This window comes from Melanostigma gelatinosum (assembly GCF_949748355.1).
Source record: "Melanostigma gelatinosum genome assembly, chromosome: 15".
NCBI classification, from domain to species: Eukaryota; Metazoa; Chordata; class Actinopteri; order Perciformes; family Zoarcidae; genus Melanostigma; species Melanostigma gelatinosum.
The window spans coordinates 8,834,327-8,847,362 of record NC_136648.1 but is presented as its reverse complement, the minus strand read 5'-3'; the positions used below and the strand labels follow the sequence as shown (position 1 = coordinate 8,847,362).

General features: G+C 41.9%; 1 protein-coding gene across 2 annotated transcripts in view; it reads right to left on the bottom strand.

Moving 5' to 3' along the window:
• Positions 1 to 13,036, bottom strand: part of col11a1b (collagen, type XI, alpha 1b) — a 70,778-nt gene that overhangs the window by 24,902 nt on the left and 32,840 nt on the right. For both annotated transcript variants that reach the window (XM_079285013.1, XM_079285012.1), the window contains exons 19-40: positions 12,969 to 13,022; positions 12,830 to 12,874; positions 12,004 to 12,057; positions 11,857 to 11,901; positions 11,189 to 11,242; positions 10,231 to 10,275; positions 9,782 to 9,835; positions 9,628 to 9,672; positions 9,176 to 9,229; positions 9,039 to 9,083; positions 8,086 to 8,139; positions 7,876 to 7,983; positions 6,722 to 6,775; positions 4,205 to 4,258; positions 3,323 to 3,367; positions 2,968 to 3,021; positions 2,597 to 2,641; positions 2,124 to 2,177; positions 1,973 to 2,026; positions 1,472 to 1,525; positions 961 to 1,068; positions 247 to 336 (exon numbers count right to left, since the gene is read on the bottom strand). In XM_079285013.1, coding sequence (XP_079141139.1) covers positions 247 to 336; positions 961 to 1,068; positions 1,472 to 1,525; positions 1,973 to 2,026; positions 2,124 to 2,177; positions 2,597 to 2,641; positions 2,968 to 3,021; positions 3,323 to 3,367; positions 4,205 to 4,258; positions 6,722 to 6,775; positions 7,876 to 7,983; positions 8,086 to 8,139; positions 9,039 to 9,083; positions 9,176 to 9,229; positions 9,628 to 9,672; positions 9,782 to 9,835; positions 10,231 to 10,275; positions 11,189 to 11,242; positions 11,857 to 11,901; positions 12,004 to 12,057; positions 12,830 to 12,874; positions 12,969 to 13,022 — 1,269 coding nt within the window. The remainder of the gene's footprint in view (positions 1 to 246; positions 337 to 960; positions 1,069 to 1,471; positions 1,526 to 1,972; positions 2,027 to 2,123; positions 2,178 to 2,596; positions 2,642 to 2,967; positions 3,022 to 3,322; positions 3,368 to 4,204; positions 4,259 to 6,721; positions 6,776 to 7,875; positions 7,984 to 8,085; positions 8,140 to 9,038; positions 9,084 to 9,175; positions 9,230 to 9,627; positions 9,673 to 9,781; positions 9,836 to 10,230; positions 10,276 to 11,188; positions 11,243 to 11,856; positions 11,902 to 12,003; positions 12,058 to 12,829; positions 12,875 to 12,968; positions 13,023 to 13,036) is intronic.

The window sequence follows — 13,036 nt, the reverse complement described above, 5'->3', positions numbered from 1 at the left end:
TCAACCTTGCATAAAATGTGTCAATATGTCTGGCTCAGTCCTCTCTTATTACTTTCTATGTGAGCCAGTTCTGCACCTTTCCATCAGGTCTACTGCCAAGCTTGACATTGGGTTTAACAGCGGGTAGTTAGCCTGGTAATTGGAGCTAGATTCAACCCGGGTGTGTGCTCCGAATGGGATGACACACTTCTATCTTCACATGTGTATGTTTGCATGAGTGTGTTAATGGCTGCGTCTGTTTGTTACCATGGCCCCTGGAAGACCTCTAGTCCCTTGGAACCCCCTCAAGCCAGCAGGTCCTGCCTTGCCACCAGGACCCTGAGAGCCTGGATCACCCTACAGAGTGAGAAAAAAACAGCAGCCGCTTTACTGACATGTGATATACTGTTAGGTAATTATTTAGCAACGTTGCTTTAGGTGAGAACAATGAGCAGAGCTGAATCTGCGAGAGCGGCAGAGGAAATGCTTCGAAAAACAATTAAAGTGATTGATCTGTTTGATAAAAGTTGAAATTATACATTATTATGTGGGAACAACAGCAAGTGCTTAAGACGTGAAGGATGAAGAAAAGATGTGCCAGGTTTCAACAAGCAGCCATCAAAGGATTTATTTATCGTTTAAAGCCATCAATCTTTAACAATACGAGTGCACTTTTGTTAGAACGGCGTACAATGTTAAAGAGAAAAGCCATTTAAAAAACAAGTTCCTATTCTGATCTGAGTTGTTAAACAGAACAATTACCAAAATTGCGTCTCAATAAACACACTGCTCTACATCCCTGAAGAACTACAAGAAAATGTGCACACATTTGGCCCAAACTTAAAGTAGTTTGTTTTCCCATAACCAATATTAGAATAAAGCTGTTACATTAAAATGCAATGGGTAGTTGGAGTGAATGAATCACAAAGAAGAAAATGACAAAATTGCTTTTGTAGCAATGAAAATACATCTTTCATTTACCTTTCCACCCTCTTTTCCAGCAGCTCCAGGTAGACCTTGCTCACCGGGTGGACCAGGAGAGCCTGGATGTCCTCGCTCCCCGCTGGGTCCTGTCTCTCCAGTTGGGCCCTGTGAGGAACAACAGAGAGACGTGTTACGGTCAATGTGCTATAAAAATGTGTCTTAAAACCTGTGTCCTAAATGAGATATGATATTGATACAGCAGAGATACAGCACATACGATGCTTAGGATATCTCACAATCAAATCAGACTTTCTTTGCCTACTTTTATCTGTGGTAAATAGAAGTCTTAAAGAGATGGAAGAAATGTATTTTCGGCCCACGCTTCATTACTTTCTAAAGAAAATATATCTCACTGAAGGCATCAAAAATCCTTCTCAATGCATCTGGTTTACATTCTCTGTATACAGGGTTTTTTTTCAGGATTCAACTGTTGTTACAGCTACATATTTCCAAACATTTAATAAGTGAGGAGGTGGAACTGTAGCGGAGTACTGTGCTGTATATCTACCTGTGGTCCAACCACCCCTCCAGGTCCTGGAGGTCCTGTCTTTCCTTGGAAGCCCTGAAGGGGGAAAACAGAGATAATGTTAGCTGTACACATGCAGGGTTAGAAAGTATGCACTGTCTACTCTGTGCTGCACAAGATGTCAAGTGTCTGAGCCAAACAGAAAATGAGTATGCGCTGTGTGTCAGTGTAAGTTGTTCAAATGTTTCCATACCGGTGGCAGAAATGTACCGTTTTCTTGGTCACGAATAAACAAATTCTGATCACTTCTTGTAAAGCGTTGCAATAATTCTCGCTGACAATTTCTAATACTGGTGCGCTTTCCTTTCACCCAAAGAACACACTTTGTATGCCGTCTCAGTTATCTTCTTCCTTGCTATATTTTTTTGTACAACCTTTCTGAGAGAGTGAAAGAGCAAGTTGGGCGTGAGTGGGCGCTGATGCATGATGGTCAGGGTCAAATGGCACAGCACAAAGCATTCATGGGAGAAACTGCCCACTCACCGTCTCTCCTCTCTGTCCAGGATGACCGGGCAGCCCATCTTTCCCTGGCGGACCCTGGGGTTGAACAGGTAGACAGTTCAAAAAAAATCAAGACATCGGGTCGTAAGAGGGTATTAATATTTGAAAAGCTAATTTGACAGCAGCTACTTACGTTGGGTCCTTTAGGTCCGGGGAAACCGACGGGTCCCTGTGGTCCTTGAGGTCCCTTAAATGAAAAGAAGTGAATCGAGTGAGTAAAGAGAAGAATGGATCACACACAACACAACTTTAAATGGGTCTTCATATTTAATTCGATCTCAGTTGCCAAGTCCAGCTTTATTACCGTGACAACAGGGAAATAATGTTTCGAATACTATGTCATCGTTTCAGCTTGATACAGAGTGAAGTACACACAATTGAGTCTCTTCAGGTAAATAAACATACATTTATTTGTAAATTGTAATTGGTAATCAGCAGCTACTGTAGAGCACACACACCTTTTGTATTTATTTTATTTGACAAATAGCTTTCAAATTAGCTTTATTTCTAACATTAATTATTTCACTTTGAGTTCAAGCACGAAGCACCTGGTGTACTTTTTGCACAAGAATTCAGGCACTGATCAAAAACATATCTCATACTAACCCTCTCTCCTGGTGGACCCCCGGGTCCATCATTGCCTGAAGTGCCCTGAGGAGAAAGAGAAGACAAAGAGAGACGTTGTCAAAGTGTGAAGTGTGAAAAAAATTAAATTGACACTGAGGTTACATAGCAAGCCTGTTTGATCATGCACATTATGTTTCTACCTAAGTTGGTGCTCAGAATTGTAACAGGAAGTGAGCAAATGAACCCGTTCATTGACATTCTTTTCTTTTCTAATGCAGGTCAAAGTAACATTCTGCATTTGTTCATGGTGTTCACTTCCATGTACTTTCTCTACGTGATTTTAAGCACGCCGACACATTCATTATCATCGGCCCCACCATTATGAACCCTAAAATGGTCTCGGCTCTCACCTTTGCACCTGGCTTTCCCGTTGGTCCTCTAGCACCACGGCCACCACGTGGACCCTAAATACATAGCATATCAAACAATAAGGGGGAAAATGACATTTTCAGTATTTTGCTCACTATTAGAATGCCTAAAAAAACCCCAATAACTACCAAAAACAGAAGTAATTGTATGAACGGCAGGTCATCAGTGCCTTCCCTGCCAATCTCTACAACTCCCCACCCAGTGCATATCCCCTTCAAAAGACAGCAACATAAAGCCGATACACAGCCACACTAAGGGAAGGTATTTTCATTTGAACACAATAAATCATTTGTGTGGAGGGCTGGAGCTGACTTGGCAGACAGATGAATTGCCTACCGTCGGACCACGTTGTCCTCTAGGGCCTGCTTTGCCGGCGATTCCCTGAGAAAGAAAACCAAAAGCTTTGATTAAAGACAAAAGCAGTCCTTGTACCAGCAGCGAATATAAGTGCTTTTTAATCTCTCGCTCTTTTAAAAAAAAAAGTTGAACCAAAGCATCTACAAATACACTCACATATCAGACAGACACAAATGCTGAGGAGATTGGAGTGAGGGATCAAATAGAAACATCTGAGCATCTTTGGACAAAAATAAATAATCAAATTGCTGAGGTAAGTGGTTACCCACAGGCACTTGCCAGCTTGAACTACCTGTCAGTCCTAGCACGACGGGGGCCATGGGCGACCGCGTCTCAATGCCTGTCTGAGAGCAGAGAAAAGCTCGTCTCTTCAACGATAACCCTTCCCACCATTCTGCAACTCCCAATCTCATCCCTCTCATCTGTGACGCTTTTCAACCGCGCTGCGCTTACATGGCTGAATACAGTAGTCAGTCCTCCTTCGAGTGCTAAATCCTGATTACACAAGGGCCAGAGGTATGTGGACACCCCTGTTCTCTCAGTCAGTTAGTCTGGGGCTGATTGTCGTGGTTTGGGGCTCGGCTTCTTGGTCCAAATCAAGGGAACTCTTAATGCTACAGCATACGACGAGAATTCAGGCAATTGCAGGCAATTTGCAGGCAATTGCAAACTAATTTGCTGACACACTTGATTCTTAAACTATTATATTGTACACGCAACATCTATTAGTTGTCTGGCCGTCCTGGAAGAGGGATCCTCTTGCTCTCTAAGGGCTTATCAACTCTCAATCCATCTGCTGCACAGAAAAAAAGAGTATATATGTCTTTGATAGGAAAGAAAATGATGAATTCTGTCTCTCACCCTTGCTCCCTTCTCGCCATTTGCCCCGGTGAATCCAGGGAAGCCGTTGGAGCCCTGCGAGACAAGCACAGAGAAAGAAAGAAAGAAGTGACTGAGAGGGGAAACACATGATATAGTTGTAGGGTATAAAATAAGGGACAGCATCGTCTGTGTCCAGTAAAAAATGTGACAGAGGCTGAAGGGAAAGTAGCACTATTCCTTCATGCTTTACTGACGAGGCTAATTAATAGAGAAACTGTGAAATCCTAATGTAAGTACTGCCACACAAGCCAGCAGATTTCTATCACAGCACTACGGTTCATAGGTTGAGAGTTACTATAGATACCAGAGGTTCCTTCTTCTAATGCTCAAGAGGAGCCCAGAGAGAAAAGTCTCCTCCTCGCCACTTTGACACTTTCCGTGCTGTTAGGTTGTTAGCAAAGCAAAATAGGAAGATAAAAAGGGCGTGGGAGCAAATAAAGACAAAGGAAGGGGAAACAGCAGATCCCCCTTGATACCCATCAGCAATTTAGTTATTGGACTTTCGCAGGCTGTGCCCTCTGATAGCAGCGCTGGTTCCAGTTAAACAAATACGAGGAGGGCAATCACTGTGGGATGAACAAAAGGAGGACCAAGCAGCTTACCAATACAGCCGCGCTTTAGGCAGCATTAGGCAGCAAAAATATGTATATATATATATATATATTTGTATCAGCAGAACTACAAGGTCACGAGCATACTGAGTGTTTTGAGTTCAAAACATACTTTGATGCAACACACATCCATAGTGCTCATTACTGTTCACATGCATATGTATATGAGGCATAATACTGTTCAGTATAAGCAAGGGCACTACAGCAAGGTAGCGTGGGCAGAATTGCAAGAGGTAAACAGCCCAGCATTGTGGAGACAGCAAGAAGGGACATCTATGCTGCTTCATTTGTTTTTCCACAGAGGTGCAGTTATGGTAAACTGAAAGGAGAGCTGGTGCCGGACAAGCCTGACTTGCACCACAGAGATAAGACAGTCCACTGAAGCTGTTGCAAATGGCATCCGGAATTAACGGTGGGGGGGGGGGGGGGTTAAGCTGTTAACAGAGAGTGATGGGGTGCAGCAGCCAAAAACACAGCCAGTGGGGGGTTTCGTGCACGGGCTGATTGAGGGGGATAAAGGCTGCAAACAGACCCAGACTTTGACCCTGAACATTGATAATACTGTGCATTGGGAACGTGGGGGTTTTTAGTTTCTTTCTCAAACAGCACTTGATCTCTTAAATTCAATGAATCAATTTCAGGAAACAGTTCCAAGAAGGATTATTTTATTGTTATTGTAAAAGTTACTTTCAAATATAAAGTAAAGTATCTTTCAAATGATGGAGGATTAGATTTATAAAAGCGTCCTGATTTTAAGTTCTCAAAGACAGCTTGATACTTTGTTTTAAGTTGGAGTTGAATCTTCAATGCTTCTCTAGAAGAATAAAACACTTCAATTGAGGGCTATAGAGAGGAAACAATGGCGTTGTTTGTACCATGCGAATGCCAGGATGCCTTTATTGTCTCTTCAGAAACTTTTTTTTGAAGCATAAAGAGTCTAAAAAGAACATCTGATCCTGGGGCTCCACTGGGAACCTTTGTGGGCAGCCTTTGTTTAAACCCATTTATGAATACAAACAAAGGAATACCCTTGGTGTTTTGCCATTATTGTATAAAATATCCAGTTATTAGAATAACGAACACAATTGTTCGCAAATAACTGGAGAGAATACTGTTCATTGGAATAGTAACTCGTATTTTCTCCGTGTCTCTTATACATTTGTGTGCCACGCTGAGCTCAGAAGACGCTGACATGAACAGACGAGATGGTGCGAGAGTAGGTGTGTCTGACCCATCATATCAGTGCCATGCTGTCAGTGCTGACAACAGCAGAGAGGAAGCAGCTGCAGCAGCACATCTTGATAGTGGAGCAGTGGCACAGTGGTCAGCGCTACAGTGCAAGGAATGCCAAGACTGTTAGATAATGCCTGGAAGAGTTTAAGGAAGGAGGACAGCTGACGCCTCCAACAGGTGACCATGTCATTTAGGCTTCCTGTAAGAGTCGTGGCGAGACTACAGTAGGTGTCTGCTTGGGTTTGTGTGAGTAAAGGTCAGTCAGCAAGTCTTTAGAAAGGCATATGAGAGCAAGTTTAGATATGAGTGGATGTTGGTCAGACAGACATCATAGAAGGTGATGGAACCAACTTCCTGATTGTATTAAAGGTGCACCAACTGTCCCTAGCTTCAAATCTGGACTTAACAAAAAGCATCTGAGACCAGTTTTAACAGATCGAATGCACTCTGCCTTATTAATCCTTTATTTTCATGTGTGCTTCTTCAACTGTAAACATTACTAAGTTGGCGAACCTCTCCTCTGTTGACTTGCCCTTGCCCAAGACACCAAACAATACAGCCAGATCTCTGACCTCCCAGTGGAGTGGAGGCATGCAAAGGAAAAGTTCCCCTGAATCGATCGGTCAAGTGCATTATTACTCTCATCACACACCTTGGAGCCTTGTCGGCCAGGGTACCCAGGCAATCCAGGGACTCCAAGTTTGCCCTAAAAAAGGAGCGAAATAAAAACAAAACAAAGATGATGAATTCTCATTGTGTCACCAGAGACATTGTTGGTAGACTGCAGTAAAGTTCACAGAAGCATTGCGAAAAGCAATAAACTTACAGCCATAAAGGTTTACTTCTAGTGTGGGGAATATTTTAATGCCATGTTTATGAACATGATGTCATCCGTGCAGAGGCTTTTCTGCTTTTCACCCAAATGTGAATTTACTTCACGGAATCTGATGTAACTGTCCCATGTGCTTTTAAACTATGATCAAGTTTTAGTTTTAGTTTTTATTACGAATCCAATACTTATGACTCTGGTGCTGCTTATTCCTACTTTTACCGCACTGTTGCATTCATTTTAAGCAAATCAGGATGAGGGTGTCAGCAAAATAAATCATTTCACTGTTGATATAGACACATCATTGGAAAGGCAAATGGTGATTTAAAGTTTAATAAGATGACTGGAAAAACTTGCTAAACAAGTTTAGAGAAACAGTTCTCCCTTTTTTAAACACATATCTTCTAATTATTTTCAAGCATATTAAATCACAACGTTTTTTATGATTTAATTGAGATCACAAAGCCGATCGAAGCCTATTTATTGTATTATAAAAACAATTAATTGATCAGACCTCTGAAGCTTTCATAAACTTATTTCTCTTCAAATCCTGCAGCACCATGAAGCAAAATACAGCAAGATTAAAGCTCCATGGGAAATATTGGCAACATAAGCCAAATTAAATATGACTGTTATAGAGCTGAAGGGAGGAGGAGAAAATCTAAACTTTAATATGATCAGGACTGCTTCAAAACTACAGTAACCCACTCTCTTTGGACTGCTTTCTTTTCAGTTCATTAAATACATCCGTATTGATCCGCTGTCAGAGCAATCTTGACTCGAGTCTGGCTTTTGACTCAGTTCTGAAACAGACTTTGTATTCCTACATCTATTCATACATGAGGATTTATACATGTATGTTTTAGCTTTGCATCACTCTGTAAAGCATTTTAATTCCGTTTTATGTCATTATCCTATGCAATTAAAATCAAACTTACAATCAAATCGATGAAAATGGACAGGTATTGATGATTTACCTTCTCTCCAGCTGATCCCAAAGGACCAGCTTCACCGTTGGGTCCCGACTTGCCCTTGGGGCCTTCGGGGCCATCCTCTCCTCTGGATCCTAATACACCATTCTCACCCTTGATGCAAAGAAAACAAATACACAGTGTTATTATCTTTACTAACCCTATCACGCTCTGCAGCTGCACACATCAGTATTCTCTTCAGGGCTGATGAGTCACCTTGTCACCCTTGAGACCCATGTCACCTTTGAAGCCAGGGAATCCATCCTCTCCCTGAAGATGAAAGAGAGAAAGGAAGCGGTTGAGAGCCGAGTGCTTTATTAAGTATCACAGAGGCAACACTGATACAGTCCAGTTACACCGTTCACACTACAGATGGACCAGTTAAGTGATGAAATCATAGTGAAAGTGTATCATGGCAGCCTTATAGTATTATTGTTAAAAGTATAAAGGTGCCGAAGGATAGTTTAACACTGACACCTAGTGGTCACTTGACTGAAGCATTCACAAAAGCTGTTTAGAAGCCACAGTCTCCCTTCTATCTGTCATTCTACTGACATCTGCTGGTTACAATTCAGAATGCCGTCATCCATGTCTTCCAAGTCACTGCTGTGTTACTGATGCCAAATTACTGACAGATTTTCACACACAAAACCACTAAGATTATGAATTGTAACATAATAAAACATAAAAAGCATATCACCGACTTGGGATTGGTAGAATACCTGTCCCATTGATTTTATTTGAGACATTAAGTTGTAGAAGAGTATCAGAGTAGAGGAGCTTTTTACAACATGTTCAGTGTTCTTCGGTAATCTCTGAAGAGCTTCAATTTCCTGACAATAGAGTGGGAAATCTATCCAGAGGCACTGCGGTACCAACAGGCTATGTCCAACCGCAGCAACCCAAGAAAACAATGGCAACAGATCAATCTCCCCTGAAACTGCCCGACAAACAGCCTCCTTCTAGTTTAATGTTCCACGCTCCATTACGGCCTAGTGGCATGAGGACTTAACTGCCAGCCTGATGGGCCCTTAAGAGTCTTTTTTTGCACTTGCTGGATTGATCCTTTTTTTTTTTTTTTTTTTTTTAAAGGGAATTGCAATTATGGGTCCATTTTTGACATCTGTCAATCATGCTGAGGAAGCAGACGACAGTGCAGGGGTGTTTACCTTTTCTCCTTTGCCACCTTTAAGGCCTCTAATTCCCTCAGCACCCTGGGGAGAAAGGACAATAGAGTCAGGATAAAATTCAGGGAAAGTGGAAATGTATTGTGACAAGGTGTTACTGCAGAACAAAGAGCGCTTACTTTCACACCGCGAGGCCCAGGGTAGCCGAGGGACCCAATAGGACCAGGATGACCCTAAGAGATTGCAAAGAGTGTCTTGTGATTGGTGATGTAACATTGCATTAGTATGCATCAAACTGTACGGTAATGTGTTTCTGCTGCATTAGATTCGCGAGAGATCTGTCCATTGATTTTCAATGATTTCCTATTGTTTGTATTCTACGGTGAACCATCAAGAAGCTATTGGACAAAGTTATGCACATGAAGATAATAAAAGCATAAATAGGCACATTGTTTTATTCTATTTCATGTTACCAGATATAATATGAATTGTGTGGTTATATTAAACCTAAATCTGCAAAGTCTTCTTTCCCCTGTGCAGCGACACACTTGATGAATCCTTGAGAACAACTGTAATTACAGACTTTCCTGTAAAATCCAATCTAACTTTAGCTTAGCTACATTATACTTACACCCGCTCCTTTCTCGCCTGCAGGACCTTCTTTTCCTGGGTGGCCCTACGAAATAAGACCAAGAGATTGAGTGTATCAGCAGCTGATCACTTTTTCAGTTGGTATTCCGACTGAATGATGTAAAAATGAAAAAGGAGTCAGGTGTGTTACTTACAGAAGGGCCATCAGCACCAGGAAGGCCGCCCAGACCTTGTTTCCCATGAGGTCCCTATAATAAGTAATAAATGGGACGTTCACAGACAGACAGTCGACGGACGAGTGCACACCTCGCCGTCTCTGACAGTATTATGAAGACCGACTTCAAAATACTGCTTGAAATCCACAAAACCACATATCCACAAAACCACGAATAATAAGACTACTTTGAGTTGCTAAGTGCTTATGCAGGAGTCCGATGGTTATATGTATATTGTGTGTGTGTGTGTGTGTGTCCATGCTGGTGTGTGTTTTGGCCTTCGGAGAAATTAACAAAGGCCGATAGCTTAAGACAGCAGTGTAATCTGCAGAATCACTTATGAGGCCATGACTGAAACGTTGACTTGTCGGGGCAGCAGAGTTGTGGTGGGAGGACTGAACGGGCGGCCGGGTTCCCTTTTTACTTACCTTTTCACCAGGAGGCCCGATCGGACCTTGAGGGCCAGCAATACCCTGAAAGACAATCGAGATGGGTCTCGTTATTAGAGCTGTCGGAAAACAATGTCGGTTTACACATCTTGAAGACTTCATGAGAATTCACACAGTAAAAAAAAAAAAAAAACGGAAAAAAAGAAGTTATTAACATTTCAAATAAGTGAGCTGAGTTATATTTCGACGGGCCAATGTTTTCCCTGAAAGGCGTTAATCTGCCTCTGGCCAGGTTTTACTGAACTGAAGGTATTTATTCAACCTTTGTACCATCAGGATAAGTCCCTACTAATACTTTCCAGGGGCGTGACGCCATCCTGTCCAGGCTGTGAGCGTCAGCAGGACTGAAAATCTCACCTGGCAGTGGTCATTTAGCCCTGGCTACAATATTGGGTGCACTGTTTTGTATTAAAGATGACTCCAAAATGGAATATGTTTTTCACTCTGCTACCAACTGGACAATGTAATTGTGTTAAGTGCTATCAAATGAATACAATATGTCTCATCTCAGCAGGCCTGAGAGGTTGTGTATCTTCTTTGTGGCTGCAGGAAAACAATACTCGTGAAGGTTTTGCTCTATTTTGGTGCCATTTTTGTGGAAAGCAACTTGAGGAATGAAGGATAGAGAGAAAGAAGAAGAAGAAAAAGGGAACTAAACCAAAAGAAAATGATGTCTTAGAAGGTTTGATTAACAAAACAGGATTGCAAGTGATCATCTGAGTTCATAGCACTCTCCGTTGCACAATGGATATGGCAATGAAGATGGAGCATGAAAAGGGCAGACTCAGGCAGAGAGCACTGGGAAGAAGACGGATGAAGAAAACAGGAATTAAGAAATCGAGCAATAGAGGAGAGATGGGGTACAGTACAGGAGAGATGCAGTTATCAGACTAGGTCAGAAAAAAAGAGATACAGAGAGGAAAGACACGAAACTTACATGTGGACCAGGATTACCCTGTTGCCCTGCAGGTCCCGGCTCTCCTTGTGGACCCTGTGCATGAAAAGCAAAAGAGCGGACGACGTTAAGAAGAATACCGCCAATAATTTCAGAAAATGAATATAAATGCAGTCAAAGCCCTAAAATCTGGTGGCTGGTCAGAATCTGAGTCTGGCTATGAAATCTAGCTTTCTTTAAAGACAAACTGTGGGGCTACAGAGCCATCTGGCTGTGGATTGAGGCTCATGAGACAAACTGGAATGGTGGGTTGTTTGGTTTCCCTGCTGAGAATTGGTGTGTCACAAACCAAACATATACAAAAACAGACAAGTCCTTTGTGAAGCAGTCTTCTCCAGCTGTTACAACAAACACGTAATACAAAAGCTGGATTGAGAGAAGTTTAGGTTGCCTGACTGAGTTCTTCATTTGCAGAGGATGTCTTAAAAACATCCATATGTTAAAGGCTGGGGTGAGCATCATACGGGTTTATAAACCCTTTGGGAAGCTTTACTACTTTGGATACTTTCAAGTGTTCTGCTTTGATTTTTTTATCAACCATGTACACCATATTGCCATTGCTTTTTGTGTCCCTTTAGCAGCTGCTTAGTTCTCTAAGTGAACTCTCACAGGTAAATATTAGAAATTGGCAAAACATAAATATTTCTCACCACGTTTCCTTTGTAACCAGCTTGCCCATCAATTCCAGGAAGACCCTAAAGAGATCGGAAATTTAACAATGAAAGTCGACATTCCATTGAGCTGTAAAACAAATGATGAGCAGTATGAGAATCAAGTGATACAGGTGATGTACTTACACGCTGTCCTCCAGCACCTTGAGACCCTCTGGGGCCAAGCAAACCTCGAGTACCCTGTACATGGAAAAACAAAACAACACAGGTTCAAGAAAATGACACTTAAACATGTAGTTATTCATGTTAATTTGTCTGAAACTATGTGTTGCATTTAGAAATAGGCAGGCTGTGAAAACGCGCATATTACACTGAACATCTGAAATCCTTAAAACTGATTCGACTGTGTGAAGTGTGTAAAGTACTGACCCCCTGTGGACATATCTGGTAACTGCATGTATATTTCGAGAAGTGAACATGAAAGTTTCTTCGCTCAACATCTAAAATCATTGCACTCACTATGCTCTTTCACCAAACTGACAGTGTGTGTGATAAAATGCCGTGCAACTGTCGCTTTAAAAAGACAACTGGTATGTTTCGGGTGTGACGTGGAGCAACCATTTCTCATTCAACTGTTACGAATGCAACTCAACGCATGGTCCATTTGAGCTGAACCAGACAGGATGTGGCAGTTTCTCATAATGGCAGAACAACTTATTTCCTACTTCTATTTTCTGATCTGTTATCCAGAGCCATTCCGTCTCGGCAAGGTTGAGATTACAAACGAAATTGCCCTTGCAGACAGGAATGTCATTCCAGTTGCAAATGGAGAGGAGTGTGAGGCTGTATGTTGAAATAATTGCCAAAATGAATGTAGAAGGAAAGAGGGGACCTGTAGTAACAAAGGAATAGGCCCTATATTCATCATATTCTTATCTTTGTCCACATGAAATATGGTAGAGTTCAACAATCCTGTCCAACTGTGTCATCAGATATTAACAAATACACTTACACTGTCTCCAGCAACACCTCTCTGTCCAACCTGGCCATCTTCACCCTTTGGATAGAAAGAGAAAAAGTGCGTTACCAAGGAATGCAGAGAAATTATGAGAACAAGCGTGTTTTATGTGGTTGATTGATGTACTACATACTCTTGGGCCATCCTCTCCTGGAGATCCTGGAGGACCTGTGGAACCGTATTCTCCCTGGAGAGAAAAGG